Source organism: Chelmon rostratus, chromosome 10 (genome assembly GCF_017976325.1).
Source record: "Chelmon rostratus isolate fCheRos1 chromosome 10, fCheRos1.pri, whole genome shotgun sequence".
NCBI classification, from domain to species: Eukaryota; Metazoa; Chordata; class Actinopteri; order Chaetodontiformes; family Chaetodontidae; genus Chelmon; species Chelmon rostratus.
Window position 1 is genome coordinate 20,061,128 of NC_055667.1, and position 25,559 is coordinate 20,086,686.

The 25,559-nt window shown below is 43.3% G+C and overlaps 1 protein-coding gene across 1 annotated transcript in view; it reads left to right on the forward strand.

The window, feature by feature from the left end:
- Window positions 1–25,559, forward strand: part of LOC121613245 (cadherin-4-like) — a 231,842-nt gene that overhangs the window by 106,457 nt on the left and 99,826 nt on the right. Inside the window, exon 3 of the mRNA XM_041946572.1 lies at window positions 641–664. Coding sequence (XP_041802506.1) covers window positions 641–664 — 24 coding nt within the window. The remainder of the gene's footprint in view (window positions 1–640; window positions 665–25,559) is intronic.

The window sequence follows — 25,559 nt, forward strand, 5'->3', positions numbered from 1 at the left end:
TAAAAAAACATGTTGCAGTACATCCTTCCCTCCAAGCAGCCCGTGTTTTGATCCACGCCTCGTGGGCCAGGAGTGTCTCTAGTGGGCTCTGAGTAAGAACCTAAAATGCTTACTGAAAGGATTTGATTTGCTCTGTCTTGCTGCACCTCAAAGGCATTATTTTTTTCTTATTAGAAAGCTCACTCAGGGTAAATTGTGGAAGAGATCAAGGGTTTCTTGGGGTCTGAAGACTCTCATCTTTCTACTCGAGGCCTCTTTTCGATGTGTTTACTCAGATGCTTTTTTTTCCCTCCACCTGGTCTCTCCTCGTGGAGTGGGAAAAAAGCTGCTGTGTGTATTTGTGTCATTACTCAGCACCGCCACCGTACAGTATGTGTCCCTATGTGCGTTTGCATATTCAGGCACAGCTAAGCATGCATGAGTTTGGTGGAGTGGATCTTCTTCGCAGGTCTGAGATGAGAGACCCCCCCCGGTTGTTTACAACCCCCTCCCCTTTTCTGTTTATCCTCTTGGGTGGCTCGTTTCCCTCCCAGCAAATCACCGCCGTGGCTGTCATCCCCTGCATTTTATGTGTCTGGCATACAGCAGCCTGTCAGCTCCTAACACATTCCTCTGTGTGTCTCCTCTCTTTTATCTACAGATACCACAGTGTCATCACAAAAAGGTAAGACAGCTCTCCATCAGTCACCTGTGGATCCCCATACATTTTCAGATGGGTGGCGCGTGGGTGTGTTGCTCTGTGCGCCTGTGTGTGTTCTCAGTCTTTGCTAATGAGATGAAAAACATTTTGTGGCATTGTTGATGTTGATTTCAAATTGAGTCATTCAGTGTTTCTGTTACAGAACAATCTGTTTGATTACAAAGTCAATCACTCACACCCACTGACACCTAAGACTGAATTATCCTGCTATCCTGCAATGATAGACAGCCCACAGTCTGTTTATGCATCGCTTTCTGTAAGTCTCATGTTAAGACTAATCACAGTTCTGTTTAGACTCCTCCACACTTTCATGTGTATGTTAATGTGAGGTTGGGGGAGGTGATTGTTTTGCATAGTGGATCTTCGGGGAGAGACACGGGATGTAGGAGGGGGAGATGTTTGTAGGAACGTACCTGTAGGCTGTTTTGATTTTGTACGATGATGGGGCCACACAGTCAAACTGTCTAAACAGCTCCGGGGGTTTTGTTCTGAGTGGCAGCCTGCAGGTGTATGCACTGAGCGCTCCCAGCCCTCTGCTCTCCGTAGCGGAGATACAGTAATGGCAGAGGGTGTGTCACGCTCTGTGATTGCAAAGCAGGAGCAGACAATCAGTCGGGAGAACTCCCTGCTGATTTTGTTGAAACTTTCTTTGATTCCCTGCTGTGCTTATAAGAACTTAGGTGTTGTTTCCTACGAGCTCTTACCAGAGCAGAACAGAACGCAAGTGAAAATATTTTCATTGTCACCTGCATCTGATATAATGTGCACAACATGTATATATGAAAAGCCTTAACAGCAGGAGTGTGTCTTTGGGAACATGGCGACATTTTTTCACCCTTACAAAGCTACAGATCTATTGAAGATGCTTGTACAGTGCAAGCGGCATTGATGGAGTACATCTGCACGACAGGTTACACCTAGTGTGCCCTCACAGACACATACACACACACATACTGTTGCGAAGCCTATATATGTGATGACTATGCGGTGTACGATGTTGTCAGATGAGCCCATAAAGGTAAGTGATGTGGGTTGCCCGAGCTTCACTCTCTGATGAATGTTGAAGGGGAGCAGAGGCTGGCGTGGCGTACATCATCCCTCCGCAGCCACACACGCATATGCTTCTGAATGAGAGGGAGATAAGTAAGGCCATACAACCCTAACAGTGAATGAATGCTCACTTTTGTTCGCCTGCGTGTGTCCATGTCTGTGTCTGACTTTACTGTGTTTGTATGTCTTCCTTTTCTTGCCCATGCAATATGTCCAATTCAGCCCGTTGAGTCAGGAGCGTCAACAAAAACATTCAGTGTCTCTCGGCCCCAGACATTGAGAGCGCTGCGGAGAAAAATAGCCCACCATATTCATTCATACACTGTGAGTTATAGATGGCTGTGCAGCTATGACAGTGCTGTCGGTACTGAAGAGCCATGGGGCCTTGAGGCACAGATAGGGTCCATAAACCACGTGTTTGTGTGTGCACATCTCTGAAAAGACTGGCACGTAAGTGTGTGTCTGCGTTTGTGTGGGTGGGTTTTTGTGTGTTGCCTGAGCATGAAAGATGGAGAAAGCAGGACATTTGTGTGCACTGGCAATGTCAACTCCCCACAGTCTCAATTATGTTAATATTCAACATGAGAGATGTGGGTCTGACATCTGTTCAAAGAGTACAATGCTACAGTACACATGTTAGATTGAAGGGCAGCACATAGTATTTAGGCCCAGGTAGTAGTCAGGCTGTGGTTGAATAACCTTTACTGTTGTTCCTCACTAATATCATGATTAATACAGGACCTCATTATAACGTGACCTTATTCTTTAGTTCTCCACTACTGTGGAACATCCCCACTATCAGCTCCCCGACCATGACATCCTTTATCCAACACCTCTCCACCCCCTTACACTCCTCCTCCCTCTCCTCTGCCAAATGAAGTGTATTTATGGCACCTGTGTTGGAAAAACAGTCTCCAGGAGACGTCCCTCTAATTTCATTTTCAAAATGCCAGCAATAAATTTATCAAATGGGCTGAATCGAATCGGAGTCGCATGCGGTGCCATCCGTCATGGGCTGTCCCTCAGGGGCCTGTGGGCGTACTTAAGCCAGCCAAAAACCTCTGCTGGCAGGAGAAAAAGACTGAGTGTTGAGAGGGGAGGGGGCTCCTGGTAGGAGGGAAACCAAATGAATGCACTGAAGAAATATGCTGAGAACAAAGACGTGTGCGCATATCTTCGTGTTCTTAGATGCGTACGTGTGGCTGCATGCGTGTGCGCAGAGGTCAGTGCTAATTCTTCAACACATAGGAGCCTCATGCCTGAAGCTCAGTTAAGCACTTTGGCTGCCAATGTGTCAGCGTAGTAATTGATTAATTGCAACACAAGTTAATTGATTGTTTTGCTCGTTTTTGCATTTGTAAATCCCTCTCAGTTCAAACACCGCTTTGAGCTTGATCCCATCCCATGCCTCTGAAAACTGCAGGTTCACACGCTCTGTGCCCTCTCATTCCCCTCCCATTTCTCAGTTCCTCATGCTCTACACCTGACTTTGGCACCTTTGCCTCCCCCTTTAAATGTCTTTGTTCCTGCTTTCCATTTGTTCACCCCTCTTTCCTTCAGCCTATCTTTCCTTCTCCTCACAGCATTTATCACTGTGCAGGTTAAGCCAGGCGTGAGTGAGGGTAAAGCAGCTTAGTGCTAACAGGGCTAATGAAGTCAGGCCCCGTATTCCTCTGACGGGGATCAGTGGCGCTACTCTGTGAAGCCTGTCAGCGTTTAATGATTAGATGAAACATTCAGACACCCGCGACGAGAAGACAGGCACACTGATATGTGCTAATACCCAGCCGTGGTCTCTCCTACACAGAGCCAGAAACATTTATGCATGTTCACGTGCTCGGTACGCAGACACATACGACACATACGCGCACTCCCGTGTGCATGCACACACACACTCGCATACACGCTTTGCAGTTGATGCATGACTAAAACATGGCATCAAGGGTATACACAGCAAAGTGATTGGAAGAAAAATGAACGACAGAGAGATTCAGACACAGCAATCGAGCTATTGATCCCTGCTATGTGCAGGAAGGTGGAGGAAAAAAGTAAGCTGCATGAGAGATTTACCCCTCGCCTTGATGAGCAGATTGTAAACAACTCCACACGCTCTATTCAAGATGCATGCTGTGATCCATGATTTTTCACTGCTTCTCAATTCTGCTAAAGAAGCCTGATAGACGATCAGTCAGAAGGCCAGCATCTCAAAACCTTTTTGAACATTTCGAGATTCATCTCAGATTCTTTCTAAGTCTTATTAGATTAAGTTATCCTTCTCCGTGCTCACGCGTGGCAGCTTAATGTGTGCTCGTGCTGGGATGTGTGTTGTTATTGTGTCAGTGTGTCAGTGTCAAAGTGGGAGGCTGTTTGTTTCTGTGTTTAAATGCTAAGCCGAGAAATGGAGTGACAGAGGCAATGGTTGGGTCAACAAGCTGCCTGTTTGTCGGATTGAAAGGGTGCCTGCGAGGGCTTGGCTGCTTTTTGCCCCATTAGCTGCACATGCTAATTTACCTGTCAACTATCATCTACACAAGGAAATAACACTCTTCACAACTTCTCTCTCTGTTTCTCTTCCTCCAGTCCCCTTATCTCTAAATCTCCGGATCTCTCCCTCATTACATTTTTTTCAATATCCTCCTTCCACCGCTAAATTGGAAACATATTCTGTCCTCACACCAGTGATTTCTCCCTCAAGTGAAAGTACCTGTTTAGCTCCATGTTGAGGCATCGTAAGACAGGATTTAAATCAAATCCATGTGCATTTCTGCCAATGTGCGACTGCTGCTCGCAGGCTCTCGTGTATCTCTTGGTTTGCAGTGCCTCCTCAAAAGCACTTGGGGAAACCTACTTGAAAGTATGGTTTTACAAGAAAACACTTCTTTCACATACAAGGAGTTGAGTCACAGCAAAGCACAGCAAAAACTATCACTTAGGACTGAAGATTTGTGTCGCATATTGAACATCATGCGTTGAGTTTTATGCAGATGTTTGTGCTCCGATGCACACTGGTGCAGATCCCATGCAGTCTAATGGTTGATGAATCCACTCAAACTGATCATTGATAAGGGATGTTATCTTTTGCCCGAGGCTGTGGAGAATTTTCAAGTCTATTAATAATTTAACTTGTCTTCCCTCCTCTTGTGATGGTTTGGTAGCTTTAATAATTAGCTCAAGGCTACTTCTGACAGTATAGCATCACGTATAAAGAACACACCTGAATAAGAATTAACAGTATCCTTAACCCTGATACAAAAGAGGCTTTTGGGGTTTTGCCCCCTCTAAATGACCACATCATCATTTAACACAGCATTTACAAATTCTCAAAACTGGAAATTGATGATCACAATGCAGTAATCCTTGTGATCTTCTCAGCTATTAACAGCCTCATAAATCCAGCTCCAAAAAGCCTCTCTGACACCATCGCCACATCAGAGTGTGATGAGATTGCACTGTTGTTCAGAGATATGATAATAAACATTAAGTTAACTACTAGCTAGGGTGTAAATAATGATGTATAAGAGACTTTGTCTCGGCCCGTGCAATTACAGCCTCATCATGCTCCGTTAATCCTGTGGAGGTGTTCAGTGGACGGGGCGGTGGAATTGGTTGTCATTACTTGAAAGCTACCATTTCTAAATCAGCCTCTGAAGTTCTTCACAATTAGCTGTCCGGCAACAGATCGTGACAGAACGCGGCCGTGAAACAAAAAAAACACCTCACCCTCACTTTTAATGAGACTCACTTCAGATGTGATCCATTTCTAAAACTCCATTATGCATATTTCCACATCCTATAATGCAACGTATTAATATGTTGTTTCACCAGTAATTAGTAGCTGCTGTGATAAATATGGTGTTAGTCTAGTTGTAGCAACAGTTGTGGTACAATTAGAATTTAATAGTGATAATCACACATTGACACGCATTGATGGTTGTAGCACTATTACACATAATTTAAGGTTTTACAACCATTGCCATGTTAGGGTTGTAGTACAGAAAATACAATTTAGATTTAGAATCATTTGAGTAACATGTAGGCAGTAACACTGGACTGAGTTGCTGAAGTAATATAAAATTATATCTATACTATGTTACCTCATACTGAATTTCAATTTTGCAAAAAAGGCAATCAATACCCCAGCGCCCTGTTCATTCCAGTGTTATTCTTTTGCAGCCTGTAGGCATTAAGACCTGGTCTGATCCTTTTTTTATTAAAGGTGTTAAACTTAGCTGCATAAGTTTGTCATTATTAATTCATCGCTTCATTTGATTCAAACAAAGATAATGGTAGTATAAATAACTGGGATCTGTTCCTTTAAAGAAGGATAATGGGCTTAACCTTCATAACTACACTAATTTATTATCTTTAATTTTTAATTTCATTTTTTCTTTCAAACTGTGTTACATGCCTTCATCCTTTGATAAAGTAGACATGAAATGAATATATTTTCATACTTACATACAATGATTGTTTATTTCCTGTGTTTGTTGACTTACTTGGATGACAGTAAATACATTTAAACAATTTTAGATTCAATCGAACAAATATAATATAAATAGAACATATCTATGTGGTGCAATGTCAGCTGACTTCCCTCATATCCTTATGATGGCATGATATTATAATATCAGCTGAAGTATTCAGAATCATTTTCAGACATTTGCGTTCGTAGCAGTGTGAATCTGAGGAGCTTTGTTCATCTCATATCTGTCATATGGTGATACAGGTGGTGCTTTGTTTTACTTTGATTCACAAGTTTTCCCCACCGTCGACACTCTGTGCAAGTGTTAGAATTTATTGTTATTAATGGGACACAGATGTGCCTTTTCCCAAAGATGGCACGTGTTTACAATGACATCCTTTTTAAATTGGATAGCTCTCAACAACATTCTGCACACAGCTTTTTCCTCCCTGCTCCACAATGATAATGGGTCCAGCCAGGCCTTTAGAGTATGGAGAGAGGTTGGCTATTTAGTTGGTCAGTCTACCACTTTGGTTCAGACTACAATATCTTAACTCCAATGGATGATTCGACGTGGAAGTTTGTACAGCCATTCTTGGGTCCCAGAGGATGAAGCCTACTGACTTTGGGGACCCCTGACCTCTCCTGTCGCACCCCTAGCAGGTTTACATTTTTACCAATGACTGCGGTTGTCTCCTGACTATTCGTCTTGCACCATCTTCAAGTTCATTTTGTTTCTGCCTGATACTTTGCTTAATGACCCCAAACCTACATAGCTTATGACATTCCCATCAGCCTCAGCTGTGCAATGTATTCAGTGCTAATTAGCTAAATTCAGCATGCTAACAGACTAAACTAAAATGGTTTGGTAAAAACACTATAACAGCTAAACATCAGCACAGTAGCATTGTCACTGTGCGCATGCTGGCGTTAGTATTCAGCTCAGAGCACCATTATAGACTGACTCTTAGTCTTGACAGTCTCTCCCGTCACTACAGTACAGTAGGAGCATGTTTAATGACACAAGCCTTCTGTCTGTGCGACACAGACTGGCATCACAATCCTCTCTTGCCATAATCTTACATGGACTTTTATATAAATACTATCATCAGGCAAGTTTTCATGCTTGTTCAAAAGTATGCTCTGACTGTGCAAAACTACAAAGAAAACACAACAGATTTTATTTAATTTAATGTATTTGAACCACCATCAAGCTACTCACATGTTCCTCTTGCTTCTTGCATCTTCGGCTTCCTATGTAGCATGACTGAATGAGTTTGTGCAAACATGCTTGGTTTGTTTCTCCTCACGCTATTCCAGATCCACTGGAGAACCAGGATTACTTTGACCTTTATTTTTTCTCTTTTTTTAATTCAGCTGTGTCAAGAAGGGAGAGGGGTCATTTAAGACATGATATTCCCTATATTGACTCCCTCAGGCCAACTAATAAGGTTGAGCATATATGGGATTTAAATGCCAGGAGAAGACACTACAGGTTCATGGCGGAACCCTTAACGGGTATAATTGAAATCTCTGTGACAGAGCTGGTGAAAAAGGCATTAATGATGAACAGCGTCACCTGTGCACGAAGCAGCAAGTAGCCTTTTTCTGCAACAATGTGAAAGGCTCTTCATTATTGCTCACAAGAGGCTGATAATGCGTTTTTGTTTGCCAGGCTAAACCCTGCAACATGTCCAATTGAGTGTAGGCCAGAGATAAAGATAAAGACAAAACCACACACAAAGAGAGCCTCAGCAGACCCGCATCTTAGACTCATTAAGTCTGTCTGGGCACTGAAACATTTCTCAGGGAAAGACAGGGAGCAGATAAAACCAGAGACAAGTATAACAAAAAGAATGGAGACGGAAGTAAACTGATCACCACTCTCTCTTATAGAATCTTGTTCTTAAGCCTCAGTTGCCAATTAGATATGAGAACAGCTTGTTCCCCTGACAGATGAACTTAATTTTGATATTCTGTGGTCTGCTCAGTAGGGTGCAACAATGATTGCACTGGTGGATGGACTTTTCAGGCCATCCATACAGGCCAAGTGTAATTGACTATGTACAGATAGACTGCAGCTTATCATAACAGTTCTCTTTTTGGTGGAGTGGTTTCATTTAAAAGGTGCATCACCTCTGTACCTGACGGTGTGTGGCAGGTATCTGGAAGATTAGAGTATGGTTGCAAGCCCGGTGCTTGTGCTGCCACGTGGTGTCACCCAGGAACAGCGCTGCAGTAATCCCATGGAGCAAATAACTCTTTGTCGTGATTCAACAACATGTTATTGTCACAGGACTACCTGGTCCGAGTCACTTAGGTGATTCATACATCTTTGTCTATTTACTGACAAGACACCACAGTTGGGCTCGAGGCCCTACGGGGCTGGCATTGCCAGGGAAGCGGGTGGCATATTGCACCCAGCAGGACAGCTCCTATGTAGGCCTGCCTGGCAGAGGGATTTGGCCAGCTTGGATTAGCCCAGCAGGGTGGAACAGAGGGATACAGACAGGGAGGGACAGAAAGGGAGTGGAAGACAGAGTACATCAATCTCTGCTCAGTCGCACCGACACCTGAGAAACCTGAGAAAAATCTGCTGAGAATCATGAGTGTGTCTTGTTCACGGTGCACAATACACTCTGGGGAAACATGAAACTACTTACACCTCTGCCATGTGCTATAAACTGAGAGCCACATTCGTCAGCAACGGTTAGACATATCAGATTTGTTGCTATCTTTTGCTTACATTATCTTTTGAAATACACTGCCAGTCAAAAGTTTGGGCACATCCTCTCAACCAATATATATGTTTTATTTTTTACCTTGTACACTAGTATTAAAGACTGATGAACGAACACATGTAGAATTATGTAATAAACAAAAAAGTGTTATAAGAAGCAAACTGTGTTTTATATATATATATATATATATATATATATATATATATATATATATATTAGATTCCTCAAAATAGCCACAGTTTGCCTTGGTGACAGGTTTGCACTCTGTTGGCACTCTCTTTACCAGCTTCATAAGGCTGTCACCTGGAGCGCTCTTCTAAGGTTAACAGGTGTGCCCTGTTAAACGTTCATTACTGGAATTTCCTGCCTTCTTAATGTGTTTACACCATCAGTTTGGTTGCTCAGAGGTTGTGTCGGTATACAGTACATAGCCTGATTCAACTTTCATTACTTACTTTACTTTACTTTAGGACATGAAGGTCAGTCAATCCGAAACATTTTAAGAACAAAAACCATCAAACGCTGTAATGCAACTGGTTCTCATGAGGACCGCCCCAGGAATGGAAGACCAGGACTTTAACTCTGCTGCAGAGTATGTTCATTACAGTTAGCAGCCTCAGAAATCACCGATTAACAGCACCTCAGTTTAATGCCTCACAGAGTTCAAGCAGCAGACACATCTCAACATCAGCTGTTCAGAGGAGACTGTGTGAATCAGGCCTTTATGGTCGAATAGCTGCAAAGAAACCACTACTGAGGGAGACCAAGAAGAAGAACAGAATTGGGCCAAGCAATGAATGTTAGACCAGTGGAAACATGTACTTTGGTCTGATGAGTCCAAATTTTAGATTTTTTGGTTCCAGTCGCCATGTCTTTGTGAGACACAGATAAGATGAATGGATGGTATCTGCATGTGTGGCTCCCACCGTGAAGCATGGAGGAGGAGGTGTGACGGTGTCCGGGTGCTCTGCTGGCGATTCATTCAAAATTCAAGGCACACTTAACCAGCATGGCCAATACAGCATTCTGCAGCGACATGTCATCCCATCCGGTTTGTGGGAGCGTCATTTGTTTTTCAACAGGACAATGACCCAAAACACGCCTGCAGCCAATGTAAGGGCTGTTTGACCGCGAAGGAGAGTGATGGAGCGCTGCATCAGGTGACCTGGCCTCCATGTTCTCCAGACCTGAAGCCAGTAGAGATGAGTTGGACAGCAGAGTAAAGCAAAGCAGCCAACAAGTGGTTGAGAAAATGCCAACAGTGTGCAAAGCTGCCATCAAAGCAAAAGGTATATGAAATGTATTTTGCTTTGTTTCCACTTTTCTGCACACTACACTATTCCATGCGTGTTCTTTTATAGTCCTTATGTCTTCAGCATTAGTCTGCAATGTAGAAAATATTGAAGTTAAGAGAAACTACATGGCTGCAAAGGTGTCAAAGCTTTCAACTGGTACTGTGGTTTTGCCCTTTTTCACACATTTGGATTTCTTCTGTTTGCATTTAGCAACACCTATAAACGTCTGAGCGAAAACATGTGAATATTCATTCAAATGCCCATAACGAGATAAACACATCCCCCGACTCCGCAGTCACATTAATTAAGCAGGCTTTTTCCTTTTGCAGTGCTGTGCTCTCAAACCTCATCAGCTTCTCAAAGGCATGTCACAACAGTAATGGCAGATGGGTATTCTCAAGCCAAAAAAAAAAAAAAAATAAGTTGAAATGGTTAAAAAAAAACACACAAACAGGAAGGAAAGCAGAGCCAGTTGCCTCTGACAGACTGCTGAGGAACCGTCTCTTTATTCTTTGCTCGGGCTGGTTCATTTTTGTCCGAGGGATGGATCTAATCCAAGAGTTTATTACCAAACTTCAGATGCAAAGCCGATCCGTTTTTCTGACACCAAAGAGGGCCAAGAAAATGAATCGGGGTCTGGGCGAATTGGCAACACTCACACAAGCGCAGTGGGAAGAAATTTTCAAACGCAGAAGTCGTGCCTTCCTGCAGCTCTTCTTCAGCACTTCCTCTGATAACTATCCTTAATTTTTTTTACCCTTCAGACATTCACTGCGCACACTGTTGAGTTTATGTTTTACAGTACAAGCTAACAGACAGACAGACAGAGCAAATCATAATGACAGTGCTGTCTTCCCTCATGTAATAAGATTTAGTTCTATTAGAAAGGAAGACAGAAAGAGAGAGATAAGCAAACGAGTGGATTTATGACTTTTTCAGGTGTATTTGCTGCATCGGGTAGTCAGGCCTCGCATTCCCTTCTCCCAGCTTCTTGGGATTCGCAGGTTTCCCTCCCTGAGCTTTAAACCAAACCCTCTTCATTGGAGACCATTGTAAGGGTACGTAAGGGCAACAACAGTGTCACAACCGGACGGAGGAGCTGAAATCGATTCAGAGGAACGAAGAGAAAGAAGAATAATGAGGAGAAAGAAGAATAAGATCAAAATAAGTTACATCAGGGATCAGGGTGAGAGGAGTGGCTGATTGGGGCAGACACCAGATCTCTGTTGCTCCCCTGATGCCCTGATGGGATCAGGGATTGCATTTTGCCTGATGATAACAAGTATTTGCAAAATGATTAGTCCACAGTATGAAATCAAATGAAGGGTTAATTAAAAATATGTTAATTTATTCTTTTGACATCACCCATGCATGTCTTCCAGTACGGCCACTAAAGCCCTTTGGTCACTCTCCCATTGTGCTCGCAGGGCCTGTCTCTTAAGCCTATTTTTCATGCCACTTCAAGTAACCATTTTACACTCAGCAGAAACCAGGATAACAAATTACGGTGCAAAGCTACGTAAGTTTCCAGTCAGCCTGTTTACCCTAGAGAGAGAAATGGCACCAAGGATGCAAGGTAGGCCCAGATGGATTATTCTAGACTAATTCCAAGCACAAATCAGCTCGCAGCCATCAATAATTCATGTGGAAGTCTTTGAAAAGTAAACACTGCTTAGCCCATTAAGAACCCGGATTGGCACAATGCCATAATGGTACGAATGCTGTACACAACTTAACTCCACCTAACAGACGGTCTGTAGCCACCACAGACAAAAAATAAAATAAAATAAAAATCTTCCGCTCTGTATGGAGATCCAGTGCTCATTAGAGGAAGTAGAATCTTCTGCAGACCCGTATCTAGTATAACCTGGTGCAGCATTAGCATGGAAGTGATGCTAAAGATAACAGTAGAGGGAGGCAATTAGAGTGACAGCTGGTTCTGGGATGTGTCGAGTTTTGCGGATTGATCTCCGTCAACTTTGTTTCCGTGCACTTCACATATAGGGGAGACCTGCGTTCTCACTCAGTCAGTAAATGCACGTAGCTTAAATGCTAAAGAGGATCACGCTCCCACTGTATAGTTCGTTCTCGTTCTTCCGATATCATTTGCACGCCGGCTCTCCCTCCTGCTTAGCCCCCGCCAGTTTTTCCTCGCATGTCTTTCATGTACTTTATCAAGGTCTGTTTGTGATGTCGAGGCTGTGTGGAGATGCTGGCTGTGCAGTATGTTTACGTAGCTTTTAGCAATTCCCCGTCCTCAGCAGTATAATTCCCAGATGAGCAATGAAAGACAGGGAGCGGTCTCTGTCTCTGTCTGTCTAGGATGCTCATTAGATAAAGAGAAGGTTCATGTACTGTACTTCCACCAGTGGTACCAGGCTGTTTGTCTGACTGTATATTTCTCTCTTTCTTGCTGTCTTTCCTTCATTTTCAGGGAAAGACAATGCTCTGGAGATGGTCTTCTCAGTACAAACAGCATCTGTCTGCGAGAATAATAACATCTATAATCGTTCCCCTGAGTCAACAGTGGAAAACACATTCTCTCTTCTCTCTTTTTTTTTTCAAACTTTGCAACACAAAATTTGAGATCTATGAGTTATCGACACCACACACTGGATTTTCTCTCAATGTTTCAAATTATCAGTGATAACAAGAAATTAGCTTGCGTTTGATTCTCCCTGTCTCTCATTTCATTTTTTCTGCTCCCTACATCCTCTGAAGGGTAGCTTATCAGCCCACCAGATGGGATTACATGTGCAGTTGAACCCGAAAGTCTTTGCACTAGTGTTTTTCTAGTTTTAGAAGAAGTGGCTCTCATTCCCTTCCTTTAACCCCGCCTTAGATGATGCAGATAGTCCCTGAACACTACACTCATACAGGTAGAAATCAAACAGCCAATTCCTGGAGGGAGCAACTCGTCTTCCCACTATGCGAGGGAAAGGTATATGCACATAGTATCAGATCTTTATGGAAGGTTTTCAGGCGTATGGATTTATGTCTGAATGCAGCGAGGAGTTAGCTAGAAAGAGTTCCCGGGTGGATTAAATGCTTACTTTGTACATGTGTTTGCATTTTCGTACAGGTGAGTGTGCACGTGCCGGTGTGTCTGTTTCGGTGAACATGTGTGTGCACACTCTGGTGTATGAGAGTTATCACTCTTGTTGCAGCTCACTCCATTAGTGGGTAGGGATTCCTGTGCCTTGCTCCTAGCCAGAGGAGACCAATTAAAGCCATCAGGCAGCGTCAGGGGAGCCAAGCTGCTCTCAGAGCCTGCGGAGCTGAAGAACAGAGGATTTAGACTGGCTCCATCCTCCTCCATCAGCTCCGTTCTGCCTACAGACAGACAGGCAGTGTAGGGAGATTGTGGTACATTTGTAGGTTAACTGCTAAATGATACAGGTGAATTTCATGAATTCATTTTGTCTACTTTTTGCGTCTGTGTTTTCCTCTCGTTTAATTTTCATCCATCAGTCAGTGGCTCAGGAACATTTCCTAAAACTGTTGGTGTAAAACACAGGTCATTTGCAATGTTGGAATTCTGTTATTATTTAGCTTTTACACAGCATCCCACCTTTTTTGGGATCAGAGTTGTAATTATTATTATCGTTGTCTTCACAATCCACATTCACAAGAGGCTGGGTTGCAGCATACTTTAGCAGGACTGTGTGTTACAGGGTTAGCACATGTGTTAAACAAATGATAGCAGTTTGGACTCCCTCATTCGGCGCCTTTGACCTCTTTGAGGTTTTTGATTTTTCCCACAGGCTTTCTGGGTAATGCATATCACATAAAATCAAACTTTTTTCACACTGTATTTCAGTTCTTTCAACAAAAGGTTTGAATCTTGACTTTTACATGCTCCCAGTATTCATAAGTTTGAAATTCTGTCCTACTTTGGTATCTTCAAACTCCCTCTTTTCATGAGCTTATTTCATTAGACTGGCAAAAACTTCATGATTTAAAAAGAGATGTTTTCAATGCTATGAGAATGCATGCTTGAATACTTTTAAAACATTCACAACTCCATAAAAGAAATGCAGAAAGAAGCAGAGACTCAGCACAGTTTGAGGCCTTCCCACTGGGTGTTATTATTGTGTGGTTTTCCTGCAGCCTTCCACACTAATACTCCTCTCGTCAGTGATGCTCGACCATGCTTCGGGGCTTTGTTATAGAATGGAGGCCAGAGATGTCATACCCTGTTACAAAATAAGGCACCAAACATGAACTCCCTCTTACTTCCTCCACCCCTCCGTCCCCTCTCCCTCCCCCTGCCCTGGAGATCACTGCTGTGGAAATAAAACCTGCTCCGCAGTGTCTGCTCAGTAGGTAATAACTCGCTGTTCAGGCTCAGATAAAGAGCTCCATTCATTAAAGTGGCTGCTCTCTTTCTCCACACGAGTGACACCTATCCCCCGGGAAGGCGGCGGTGAACTGCAGGGTTGAAGCTACAGGCAGAGCCTTCACCAACCCTGATTGCCCCCCTCTGAGCTATTAGGTGGAAGAGCCTAACCCTCTCTACACCAGCTCCCTGAGCCTCATTCTCCATCCCATCTCCATTTCTTTCTGTGGGAATCCCTAATCTTTTTTTAAACTTCATCCTTCATTCCCCTGCCTTCCTTTTAATACACTAACTCATTGCCTCTATTATCTCCTGTGCCTGCGACTGCTTTCACCTGCACATCTCCATCTGCTGCCCTAATCAGACCTCCGCTCGTTTTCACCCCACTCACTTTGACTTCCTCTTCCCCGCACTCATCTTTGTCATCAGCTCTGATTGTTTTTGTTTCCTCCGTCCATCCTTTGCCGCCTCCTCCCCCATGTCTTTCCTGTTCTGTCTCTTCAGTGTGTCTGTGAGGTCCCTGAGCACTGGAAGTCGCTGATGCGTGTACCGGTCAGAGGTACTCATGGGTAATGTGTAGATCATTCATCCTCTGGACAGGTATGTAATAGAGGCGGGACGAAGGGGAGAAAGGGGACAGTGGGAGATCTCCTGAGGTATGAGAATCAATTTCATCGGGAATCACAGGAGCAAAGAAGCAGAACCTTTTTCTCTTTGGGCCCCTCACTTTCTTTCTCTCTCTGTCTCGTTCTCTCTCGTCCTCCCTCCGTCTTCATTTCCCCGCTCTACTGTCTCATTCCTCTCTGACTGCTCGTACAGATCAGCTCACAAGACTCTCTAGCGTTGCACTAGCCAAGCAGCAGGATAAATCCCTACACAAATTAGAACACAGAAGCCATTATTTAAGTCAAACCCTTCTCTTGGCTCCAGAAAGAAAATTATAGTCCTGTGTTCAGAACTGCAGAACAAAGGAAACAAACTCTCTTTTCTCCCTTCCATCATATCTCCCGAGGCACAGTAGTGCATCAGAGCAAACCAAGAACAGAGAAAGAGAGAGAGAGAGAAAAAATCCCACTGAGATAGCCCGTCTGCACTAGCTACTAAAGCCGGCCATAGCAAATGGCCCGCTACACTTGTACTGGAGAGCCAGTGGAGACAAACAGCAGTAATGTGCACACCGGCTCTTTCACTCACCTGTGAAATAGAGGATTGGTTAAAACAGCCCGACATGCATGCACTTGATGCCTGCAGCAAAGACGTGCATGCTAATGCCTTTAATGGCATGACCATTCAGCACAGGTTCTACTCCATAAACTGAAATGAATGACTATTGGCTGACTAACACACACCGTTTGACCTGGCACACTAGAGGAAACGATGATGTGGGAGACAAGGAGAATTGCTCATCAATCAAGACCACGGCTGGTCAGGCACTCTCATCTTGTAGTAGTAATGTTCAGCGAATTGATTATGGAATGATGAGGTGGAGTAAAATGCTGCGTCTCACGCATTTATAGCACACTGAACAATTTTTTTATTTATGGAGGCCATAAAAGGTTTGCACAGATGTTAACGTTTCTACACAATGGCCACAGTGGAGTGTCACTTCTGTGTATTATCTCTTGTTTGGAAAGGAGGCAGTGATGAAGTGAGATAAAGAAAGTGTGCGTGTGAATTAAAACGAGAGAGAAAGATAAAGTGAGTGAAAGACACAGAGAGCTAAGGGAAGCTCTGCTGAGTGGATTTTCCACTCTACCAGTACAGAAATGATGCATAACTCCACAGTATGCCCTTTAATTGGTGCTATTAATATCAGTTAAAGTTTTAATACCTATTTATTAAAACTTAAACTTTTTTCCGAGGCCTAATGTGAATAGAATTATGAATCTCAAGGGCCGTGCTCTATAAAAAGGCTCAGCCATAAATTATTAATGCTCAACCACTTCATCTGCAAGATCTCACTCCGACAAGATTTGTTGAAAAGGAAATAGCCCAAAGGTCTAATATTAGGATGAATTTTCAACATTAAACACATGCGAGTTCCACTGTAGACGTCACTTCCACATTGCTAGAAAGTTCTAGCAGCATCTTGAACCTACTCATCATTAGCTCTGTGGAACTTGACAGGAGATCTCTATAAATTGGTGTATGGAGGCAGACCGAGAGGAATCCTAATGTACACAACAGCCTAATTTGTCTGTTTGTATCATTAAAGTCCTTTTCTCTGTCAGATAATGTGTGATCTGAAAAGCCCTCGCACTTATCTGCTGGAAAAAACAGCAATATATACAGAGAAATATTTTGGAAAGCCACAGATCCAGTTATCTACTGTTATTAGAGTTAATTATGGTTCAAAGATTAGAAACTTTCTGCTCTGACACTGAGCTAGCTGTAGTTTATAGTTTGAACAGAAAAGTTTTTAAGTGTATTCAGGGGGCAGCAGAGGCACCGGCAGTCTGAAGTGCCTTCATACAGGCTGAGAGGGGAAGATAAAGGAGTAGATACAGGAAAAGTAGAACAGAGAGTCAACACAGCAGTATATGTTGTATTAGCATGAAGAGTGAGGGTGGGTTATCGCACTGGAAGGACACCAGGGATGGCTTTCACCGGCTGGTTTTACTAAGCTTGGTCCTAAGCTCTAAGTGGGTCTTTGTTAAGAGCAATCTTTCGAATGGACTTGACATCGGTTGCACCAACCAATCTTCAGCCTAGTCTTAACTACACCCTGTCCTAGCAATGTGCGTCCATGTGAGTTCCCATGCGACGATGGCTTTTGCTGTCCTGCTGCTAAAAGTCTGCTCGGTGTAAACAATTAAGTTAAAAGGGCACATGTGTGATGATCTGGTGGGAGGGGCTTCCGTCCTGCCTGTGTTTGTGTGTGTGTGTGTGCCATTTCTCGTTATAAACTCGAAATACAACCCCGTCCCAGCTTTTTTGAACCGTGTTCCTGCCATCAGATGCTACACGAGGACATAATTTTCAAAAAACAATGAAATTTCAACATTTGATATGTTGTCTTTGTGCTAGGCTTAACCCTAGATGGTGCAACTGGCGTAACTATTAGTTCACTTCACACAGATTAAAATGAAGTAGCTCATGTTCATTTCTTCCATTTGTTTTTTTTTTTTTTTTTATGTAAATCCTGCAGATCTCCTTCAGTGTAAACCAGACAGACTTATAACTAATAAGTCTGTCTGAACCAAGGTAACCAGTCCTTTACAAAATGCTGTGGGTTTGACTTGGGTGGAGGAATTTTGTGGCTGTTTGTTCATGGTCTTACCCTTTGTTAGTGATTTCTTGCGGTCATCATTCAGTCACAGATATTTCCCAAGAGTGGTCAAATGCTTCAACTCGATGTGCTGTCTCAAATTCGTTCCAGATGTGGCTGACGTTCAGACTTGTTTTTCCACACCCGACAGGCAGAATTTGCATAAAAATGTGAGATTTATTCTGTTGGAATCTGTATTGATTTGTTTATGAAACTCCCTCACATATTCATAGCTGTGTTTGAATTCCCAGCTGCCCTAGATGCTGATTTTTTTTCCCAGGATGGTGAAGTCATGAGCTCTGACTCTGATTGGCGAGCACTGAAGTTCCCTTCATTGGTTGGGTTGATTAGTTTAAGGCACGATGCGTGAGGCTGGTTAGGGTTAGGGTAAGAATATCAGGGTAAGCCAGTGAGAGGCAGAGTAGGGCGGGTCATGCCTTGCTGTAAAACGCAGTGCAGCGTTCACTAGTTGAAATGGATACCTTCAGTTCACCGTTGACCAAAAATGGGAGCACTTTCAATGGACTCGCTCTTTCAGCGTGTTAATGCACAACACTGCACATCACCTCTTATAGGTCCACCACCACACATAAAAAAGTATTTAATTGACATGCCTGGTTAAACTCGCGGGCATAATGGCACTTGCGCCCCCCACGCTCTACTTCTTCACCTCTTTTCTTTCTTCTATCCTCAACCAACCCCCGGTATTCTATTTCATTATTTTTCTCATAGTGGTCCCCTGCACCTCCATCTACACCTCATGGTTTCAGCTGGAGAGTATGAAATGAAGCTTGTATAATTAAATATTAACAGCCTGCTGATGAGGGGATTGAGAGCGAGGGTGGGAAGAGAGGCACACCACTGAATCCTCTGCCCTACTTCTTACTGTTAATGTCCACTGGGAATTATTCATGTATCAGCTAACCTGCACTGGCACCTAAGGAGGCACAGGGGTAGCAGTGAGCTGTGCCAGAGTGGCACTGAGTGGGCCAGGGTCAATCAACATTAATAGAAATCCTATTGGGGGAATAGAATTCCAGGGTAGAGGGAAGCTTTCATTATTAATTAGCCTGTCAGATGCTGTTCTTATCTGTTTGGATGAGAGTGTTCAAAAGGGAAGTGGCTGCAGTATAAAGTTTTAGCTGTAGTGCAAATGGAAAGTGAATCGGTAGTTGTCAACATGCCCGTGTCTCCGCAGTGTGGACCAGAGGTGCTTAATTTATTATTTCATTCAGGAGTGAATCAATTAGCTCATACTGTAACACGCTTGTACACAACACCCAAAACATGGCTGTATTAATCCTCTAGAAGATGCTCATGAAAAATTCGGAGCCCGAACTTATACCCAGAATTTGATGTTGGCAGTCATGAATAAAGCCAGATGACTTTTTATGAGGAAGCGCTAATTTTAATCCACTGGCTATTATCATAGTTGTCTTCAGCCGACTCGCAGCTTAACATGTAGTAATAGCAGAGGAAAATGTGTAAACCCTCCTAAGGGACAATAGATGTTCCAGTTTTGGTGTTTGTTGAGGCATTAACATACACAAGTCCTCATAATCTCAACAATTAGACTTGATTAAACCAGGGTTTATGCAGTATCTGAGGAGTGTGAGTGGATCGGCATAATGCGCCATGGTCTCTTAGTTTCATTGTGCATCATCATAATGTGCTACAAAGATGAGATTTTAGTAATGGGTCCCTCATTATAATGTGAGGCATTGAAATACAGGGTAAACTTGAGGCAGAGTCTGTGCTGAGTTGGGCTTTCAGCTTGAGTGTTAGTGTTGCGTAGCATGCTTAAGCTCTCTCTGGTACTCATTCTGGTCCAGTCAGGCCATTAGAGACCTCTCTGCTCACACCTCACAGAGCAGAGTCTCTGTTTGTGTGTGTGTGTGTCGGTGCTCTGTGTGCATGCAGGGTTGTCTTTAAAAGTGGACAGGGGCAACGTTCCCCGCCACTGCCCCTTAATTTCTCTCCGTGAAGATATCCATGTTCAGAGTGAACGCATCACACAGCTCAAGGAGGCCGTGAAGCAATTAGGGCTCTCTGCCGCCCATGGCGTGTCAGCTCCAGTAAATAAAGCTCCCTACAGCCCCAGGCGAGCTATGACGGGAGACAACACAGAACAGACTTCAACTCCAGCCGCTCCTGGAATTCAAGGCGATGAACACCCACTAACCTTCCCCTCCCTTACGCTCCTGCTCGGCTGAATCACAGAACCTAGTGGAGGGAGTGGGAGGTGGACAGTGGCTGTGTGAGTTCGTGTGGAGCGTGTGATCCTCCATCTAGAAGTGACCACCCAGTGAGGCTAATGGTCCCGGCGCTTTCCGCATCTCCAGCTGCGTGAGCAGGTTAACCAGCCTACGCACAGCATCGATGGCACGACACACTTGTTTCGGTTTCGCTCTCGCTTTATTCCCATCGCTTTCATGTATTTCTGAACTCGGTGAAGTGGAGGCTAGACTTTTGTTTTCACGCTAAACCTGGTCGCCTGGGTGAGCACTAACATCAGAAGACATGATCAGAGATCAGTCTACCAGTAATGACAGGTGGCCTCCTCTCCATCTTTCACCTGCTGGCCCTGGCTGATTACCATTTATCTGTGCAGGCAGACACACCTGCCATCCACACACACACACACACACACACACACGCCTCCTCATGGTGCAAAGCAAGTAATTATCCCACCCTGTGGTTTTTCTGAAGGGCCACAAACTCACCTCAAACTCCAAACTTAAATAAGCTGATGAAAGTCCTTCTGCATGCCACTACAGATTTGTCCCCCTTTGGAGTTTTAAATTCCAAATGTGTTCATTATTTGGTTTTTAAACGCCTCCCTGCACCTCACAGGAGGTATTTATTATCTATAGTCGAAGGAAAAAAGTTGAGCCAGAGAGAGAAAACACAGGGAGAGATAGAAATTGGCAGTGAAAGAGAAGAGTAGATGATTTCCCCTGCTACCACTCTGGCTTTAAAGAGTAAACATAATAATAGTGCTCACCTATTGGTGTCTGCAGTTTTGCTGAGGGCCCAGTCACACTCAGTATTTCTATGGGATGCACTGCTCCAAATACCTGCTTTGTTAACCAACTCCACAGTGAGAGGGAGTGGCGGTGATGGCTTCATATCACACATCATTACTACTAGCACTACCACTACTACAACCACCATGAATCATCGTCATAATCGTTATCATTAGTGGCGTAGCCATTTTCGAAACACATTAAGTGACTTTCTAACTAAATGACAACGGACAAGATTAAATTAAGAGGAAAAATACAAAAATGAGACGCCAACTTATAGTAATCATTAAAATAAGCCATGAAAAGGCGGTTCAAGGACTATTAAGTAAAGATAATTACGTAAATGTTTGTTTTTAAAAATGGGCTTCAAAAGTCGATACTGACTGAGTCTGAACTCATTAGGAAGGTCATTCCAAAAACAGAAACTCCATGATGGCAAAGAACGCCTTGATTCAAGCACATCAGGAAATAAAAAAAAAACAACTGTCTTTTGCTGTCATATTTGTGTTCTTTTTTAAAAGTGCTGCAATAGATCTAGGTGCGTTCGCCTGATGCCGGTACCTCAGAAGTGTTTCGTGTGGGTTTATAAGCAATATCGCTTGTTTGGTGTTGTAATTCTACTAATGACAGTGGTAATTGCAGTGGGAAAGAGAGGACTGGCCTGCTTGTTGCTGAGCTTGTAAAAGAATGGCTGAACATGCACCTGCCATCTCCAGAGATACTCATTAAAGAGGAGAGATGCCAACTCCCAACATCTCAGTTCCCTGCGCACATACACAGCGGAAACTGTACACAGTGTAGTTACACACGCTCGTATATGAGCACACACACACACAAACACATCTTTTGATAATCGAAATGGGACTTTTTTTTTTTCCTTTGGTAAGATTCTAATTCACCGTCGACATTTTCCAATTCCTCAGACACAAAATTAAACATTTCTGTCTGTATTCGCTCCCCAGCTGCAGCGAGAGTAATGCAAGTTAAGGTGTGAAATTACAACCTAACACTATCTCCTCCTCTCCAACTTAAAACCAGGGCAGCAGCTAATGCCGTAGAGTACTGACTGACCTTTCTATCATTAGCTATTTTCAGAAACTTCCCCGGATGTATACTGATTGAAGAAGAAGAGATGAAAAAGAAGTATGTGTGTCTGATTAAGTCCGCGGCCCTGCCCTCGTGGCCAGCCGTGGAGATTGATATTGGCAGATCAAAGCATGTTGAATGGGTAGCGTGTAAAGAGCGGAAGGAGACGTGCACACATGCTATCTGCCAGCGGCTCCGGCGAGATCACACCTCCGATCACGATCCGCATTCATTTGCATGTGGCATGTTCGATTAGCGTTTCGCCATAATGCCACATGAAAGAAACAGCATGTAAATATCCTTTGATTCCCAATCTTATTGGAGGTCACTGTTATATAAACTTAACAAAAGTCCCTGAGTGTGCAAGTGCGTTGGTGTATAATGCTGTGTCGTGTATGGAGGTTTATGCATGTGTGTGTGTGTGCTCTTTGATGAGAGAAGAAAGCTCGCGAGGGCAGAACATGCGAAAAGAAAGAGGATTTTGAACATTCAACCATTTCAACTAATTGGTCTGCCAATTCTTCTGACTTCCCACTGTTCCACCATAACCCCCTTTACTCCCACTGAAGTAAAGAGCGCTCCTGCTTAGTGTGTCACCTCTGTCTTTTGCTGTCAATCACGTCTCTCTTGAACAATTCTCTTCTCCCCCCTTTTAACTTGCCTATCTCTGTCTTTTAAAGCTCCTTGTCTCCATCACGCCCTCCTAAATCATTTGTTCGATGTCTTTGATTTCCTACTTGAAGCCAGGAAATGAAAGGTTAGGTGCTGTGATTTTAAGCTGGTTGGTTCCGGTGTGGCCTGCTTTAGGCCTCTTCAAAGGTGCGACAGGAAGAGCAGGGGACGTTGATGAAAGAGCAGAGGATGACATTTGTCTCCCGCAAAAGTTACGCATTGTCCTTTTTCCACATTTGACTGTTTTCCATGTCATGCCCTGTCTTTTGACAGCATGTTTTCCCTTTAACATCTTCAAACAATGTAACAAATTATAAGTCAGTATCTGACTGAGTGTATTTTATATCAAACAGTTTCCAGCTTTGAATGTAATCTTCACTTTCTTCCCCACTTCTCAAAGGAAAGGAAAGGAAATACCCAGGGATCTTTTCTACAACCATCTTCCCGACTGATTTTCCGTCACATTGGGGGGTTGCAAAGAACAGATTGATCCCAGTCACTTTGTGTCTTTGTGCTGCCTGTGATCAAGACAGTTTAAAAACTGAAAAGAAGACAAAAAAGATGTAATGAGACACAGATATGGCAAACGGAGGTTAAGAATGCAAGGAATAAGAATAGTGTCAGGATACACCATGCAAAGCTTTGTATTTCAAACGGTGTGTATATGCTTTTTTATCCATTTGTGTGTGCACGTACATGTGTGGGTGTCTGTAGTACAGTGTTTCTTTTTGTAAGAACAGTAACACAAGCAGAGTGAAAAGGCCTGAAAATGTCACAATATGAAATATGTTATGACTAAATGACCAAATAGATAAATAGGTAGATAGATTCAGTTCAATCAATAAAACTTAAATAAAATAAAACTTTATATTAACGGTCCACTGTGTAGGACTGAGTGACATCTAGTGGTGAGTTTGCAAACTGCAACCAACTGAGCATCCCTCGCTTCTCCTCGCCCTTTAAAGCATGTAGGAGAATGTGTGGTGGCACAACATGGCGGACTCTGTGGAAGAGGACCCGCTCCCTCTGTAGATATAACGAGCTCATTCTAAGGTCGCAAAAACATGATTTTTATTTTTAGGTAATTAAACACTAATGAAAACTTACTTGTTGATATTATATGCCATGTTTGTCACAATCTGCCAATCCAACCCCCTAAATCCTGGCCTGGTCCTTTAAGGGACATATATTCACCATTAACTTGTTGCTCATTGACATGCATATCAGTAGCAATTCAGCTCTTTATTAGTAATTTTTTAATGTGTTTTTCTGCATGACTGGATTCTACAATTACTAGGCCATTAACTTCATAGTTTTCTCCCAACAACCTTCTAATTAATGCTCATTGATTGGAAATTAGAAAGTTGTATGAATTACAATCCTAATAATCTAACTCTTGCCCTTAGTGAACACCCAGAATAAGGCCAGTATGCTAATATTTATATGCTTATCAGCAACAAGCTAATGGTGAATTTGTATACCTTAATATAAAGTGTTACCAAAAAAAATAAAGGGTGTCTACTACTGGGTTCAAATGTCAGCTGGTGCAGGGATTGGTGTGGAGTTTGCATGTTCTCCCAGTGTTTTTGTGGGTTTCCTCCAGGTGTTGCCGCTCAGTGGCTGCCCACAGTTCCTAGTGCTTAGGATGGGTTAAATGCAGTGATCAAATTTCATGTGTATGTGACAATAAAGCTTGATATGATTGTGGTCCTTTAATCTTTCTTTTAGTTGAAATGGGGGCGAGAGTATTTTGCTGACATGGAAGCACCCTGTACATCTTCCTTCCTGTCTGGGTCCCCTCTGGCCAGGACTGGTCATTTGGCCGCCATGGCAACGAGAGCCTTACCCTATTCCCATATCCGCCCCAGACTAGTTCACCCTGAAAATGTCATATCTAATATTGACTCATTTTAGCATGAAACTTTAATAAGCTGTCAGAGCGGGGAACCCAACCAGACACTGTCCATAAAGGGTATATCCGGTCTCAAATTATTGGCCTTGTTCTTCTTTTCCAGACCCATTCACATTTATCTTTCGCTTTCTCCCTCTTACATTCCCTTAATGTATGGCTGTGTAATATTTCATAGCTGCGCATGTGTTTCTTCATCCCTTGCTGCTTCGAATTACAGTTTCATCCCTAGGTTCAGTTTAATCTTCTTTTCCCATTCTCTTTTTTCGTGCCACTATTCCACCTCTCTTTTCTTTTGTTGTTTGTCCTCCTGCTGTCATCTGATTGATGCCTTTGCCAGTGTGCTGCGTACTTCATTACTCTGATTTTACCATGTCTCAGGTGGGCTTTGCACTGGGGAGACTGTGGAGAACTAGAAATGTGTCAGTGGTGGTTGGGGGCATGGTGCCCTACTGAGCAAATAAAATCACCCAAATAACATCACAAAATTGCCTCCTGTCTGCGCTGCTGTGACAGTAGACGGAAAGAAAAGGTTGGATGGATCCCATTCGGGGAAGCTAGTAGGGACAAATATTCACATAGACCGCTGGGGCCAAAGGACGAATATGCCGTATGGCTGAAACATAGATACCATCCTCCTCCACACACAAATTACATCCCGTAAGGATTTACAGATGGCAGAGGTGATACCGCGTATTTGGGATTACTTTGGCCTCAAATGCCTTTAACCCTCGCCATGTCTGTTTGAATGTGGAGCTCTCAGCACCAGGAAAAAAATCGTCTCCACAGACTTCTGTTCAGTGTAATTACAGAGTTAGTCGAGCTCCACTATTCTCTTATCTCCTCTATTGGGACAAGAGCCACATGAATGGACCCCTCTGTTCCCCATCCTCTCCAGCAAGCACCAAATCACTATCAGTAATAGATTTCCTCTCAGTCTCTCTCCCTCTTCATCTCCTTCTCTCTACCTCCCCCTTCCTCTCTCTGCTTCTTTTTCCCCATGCTTTCAGT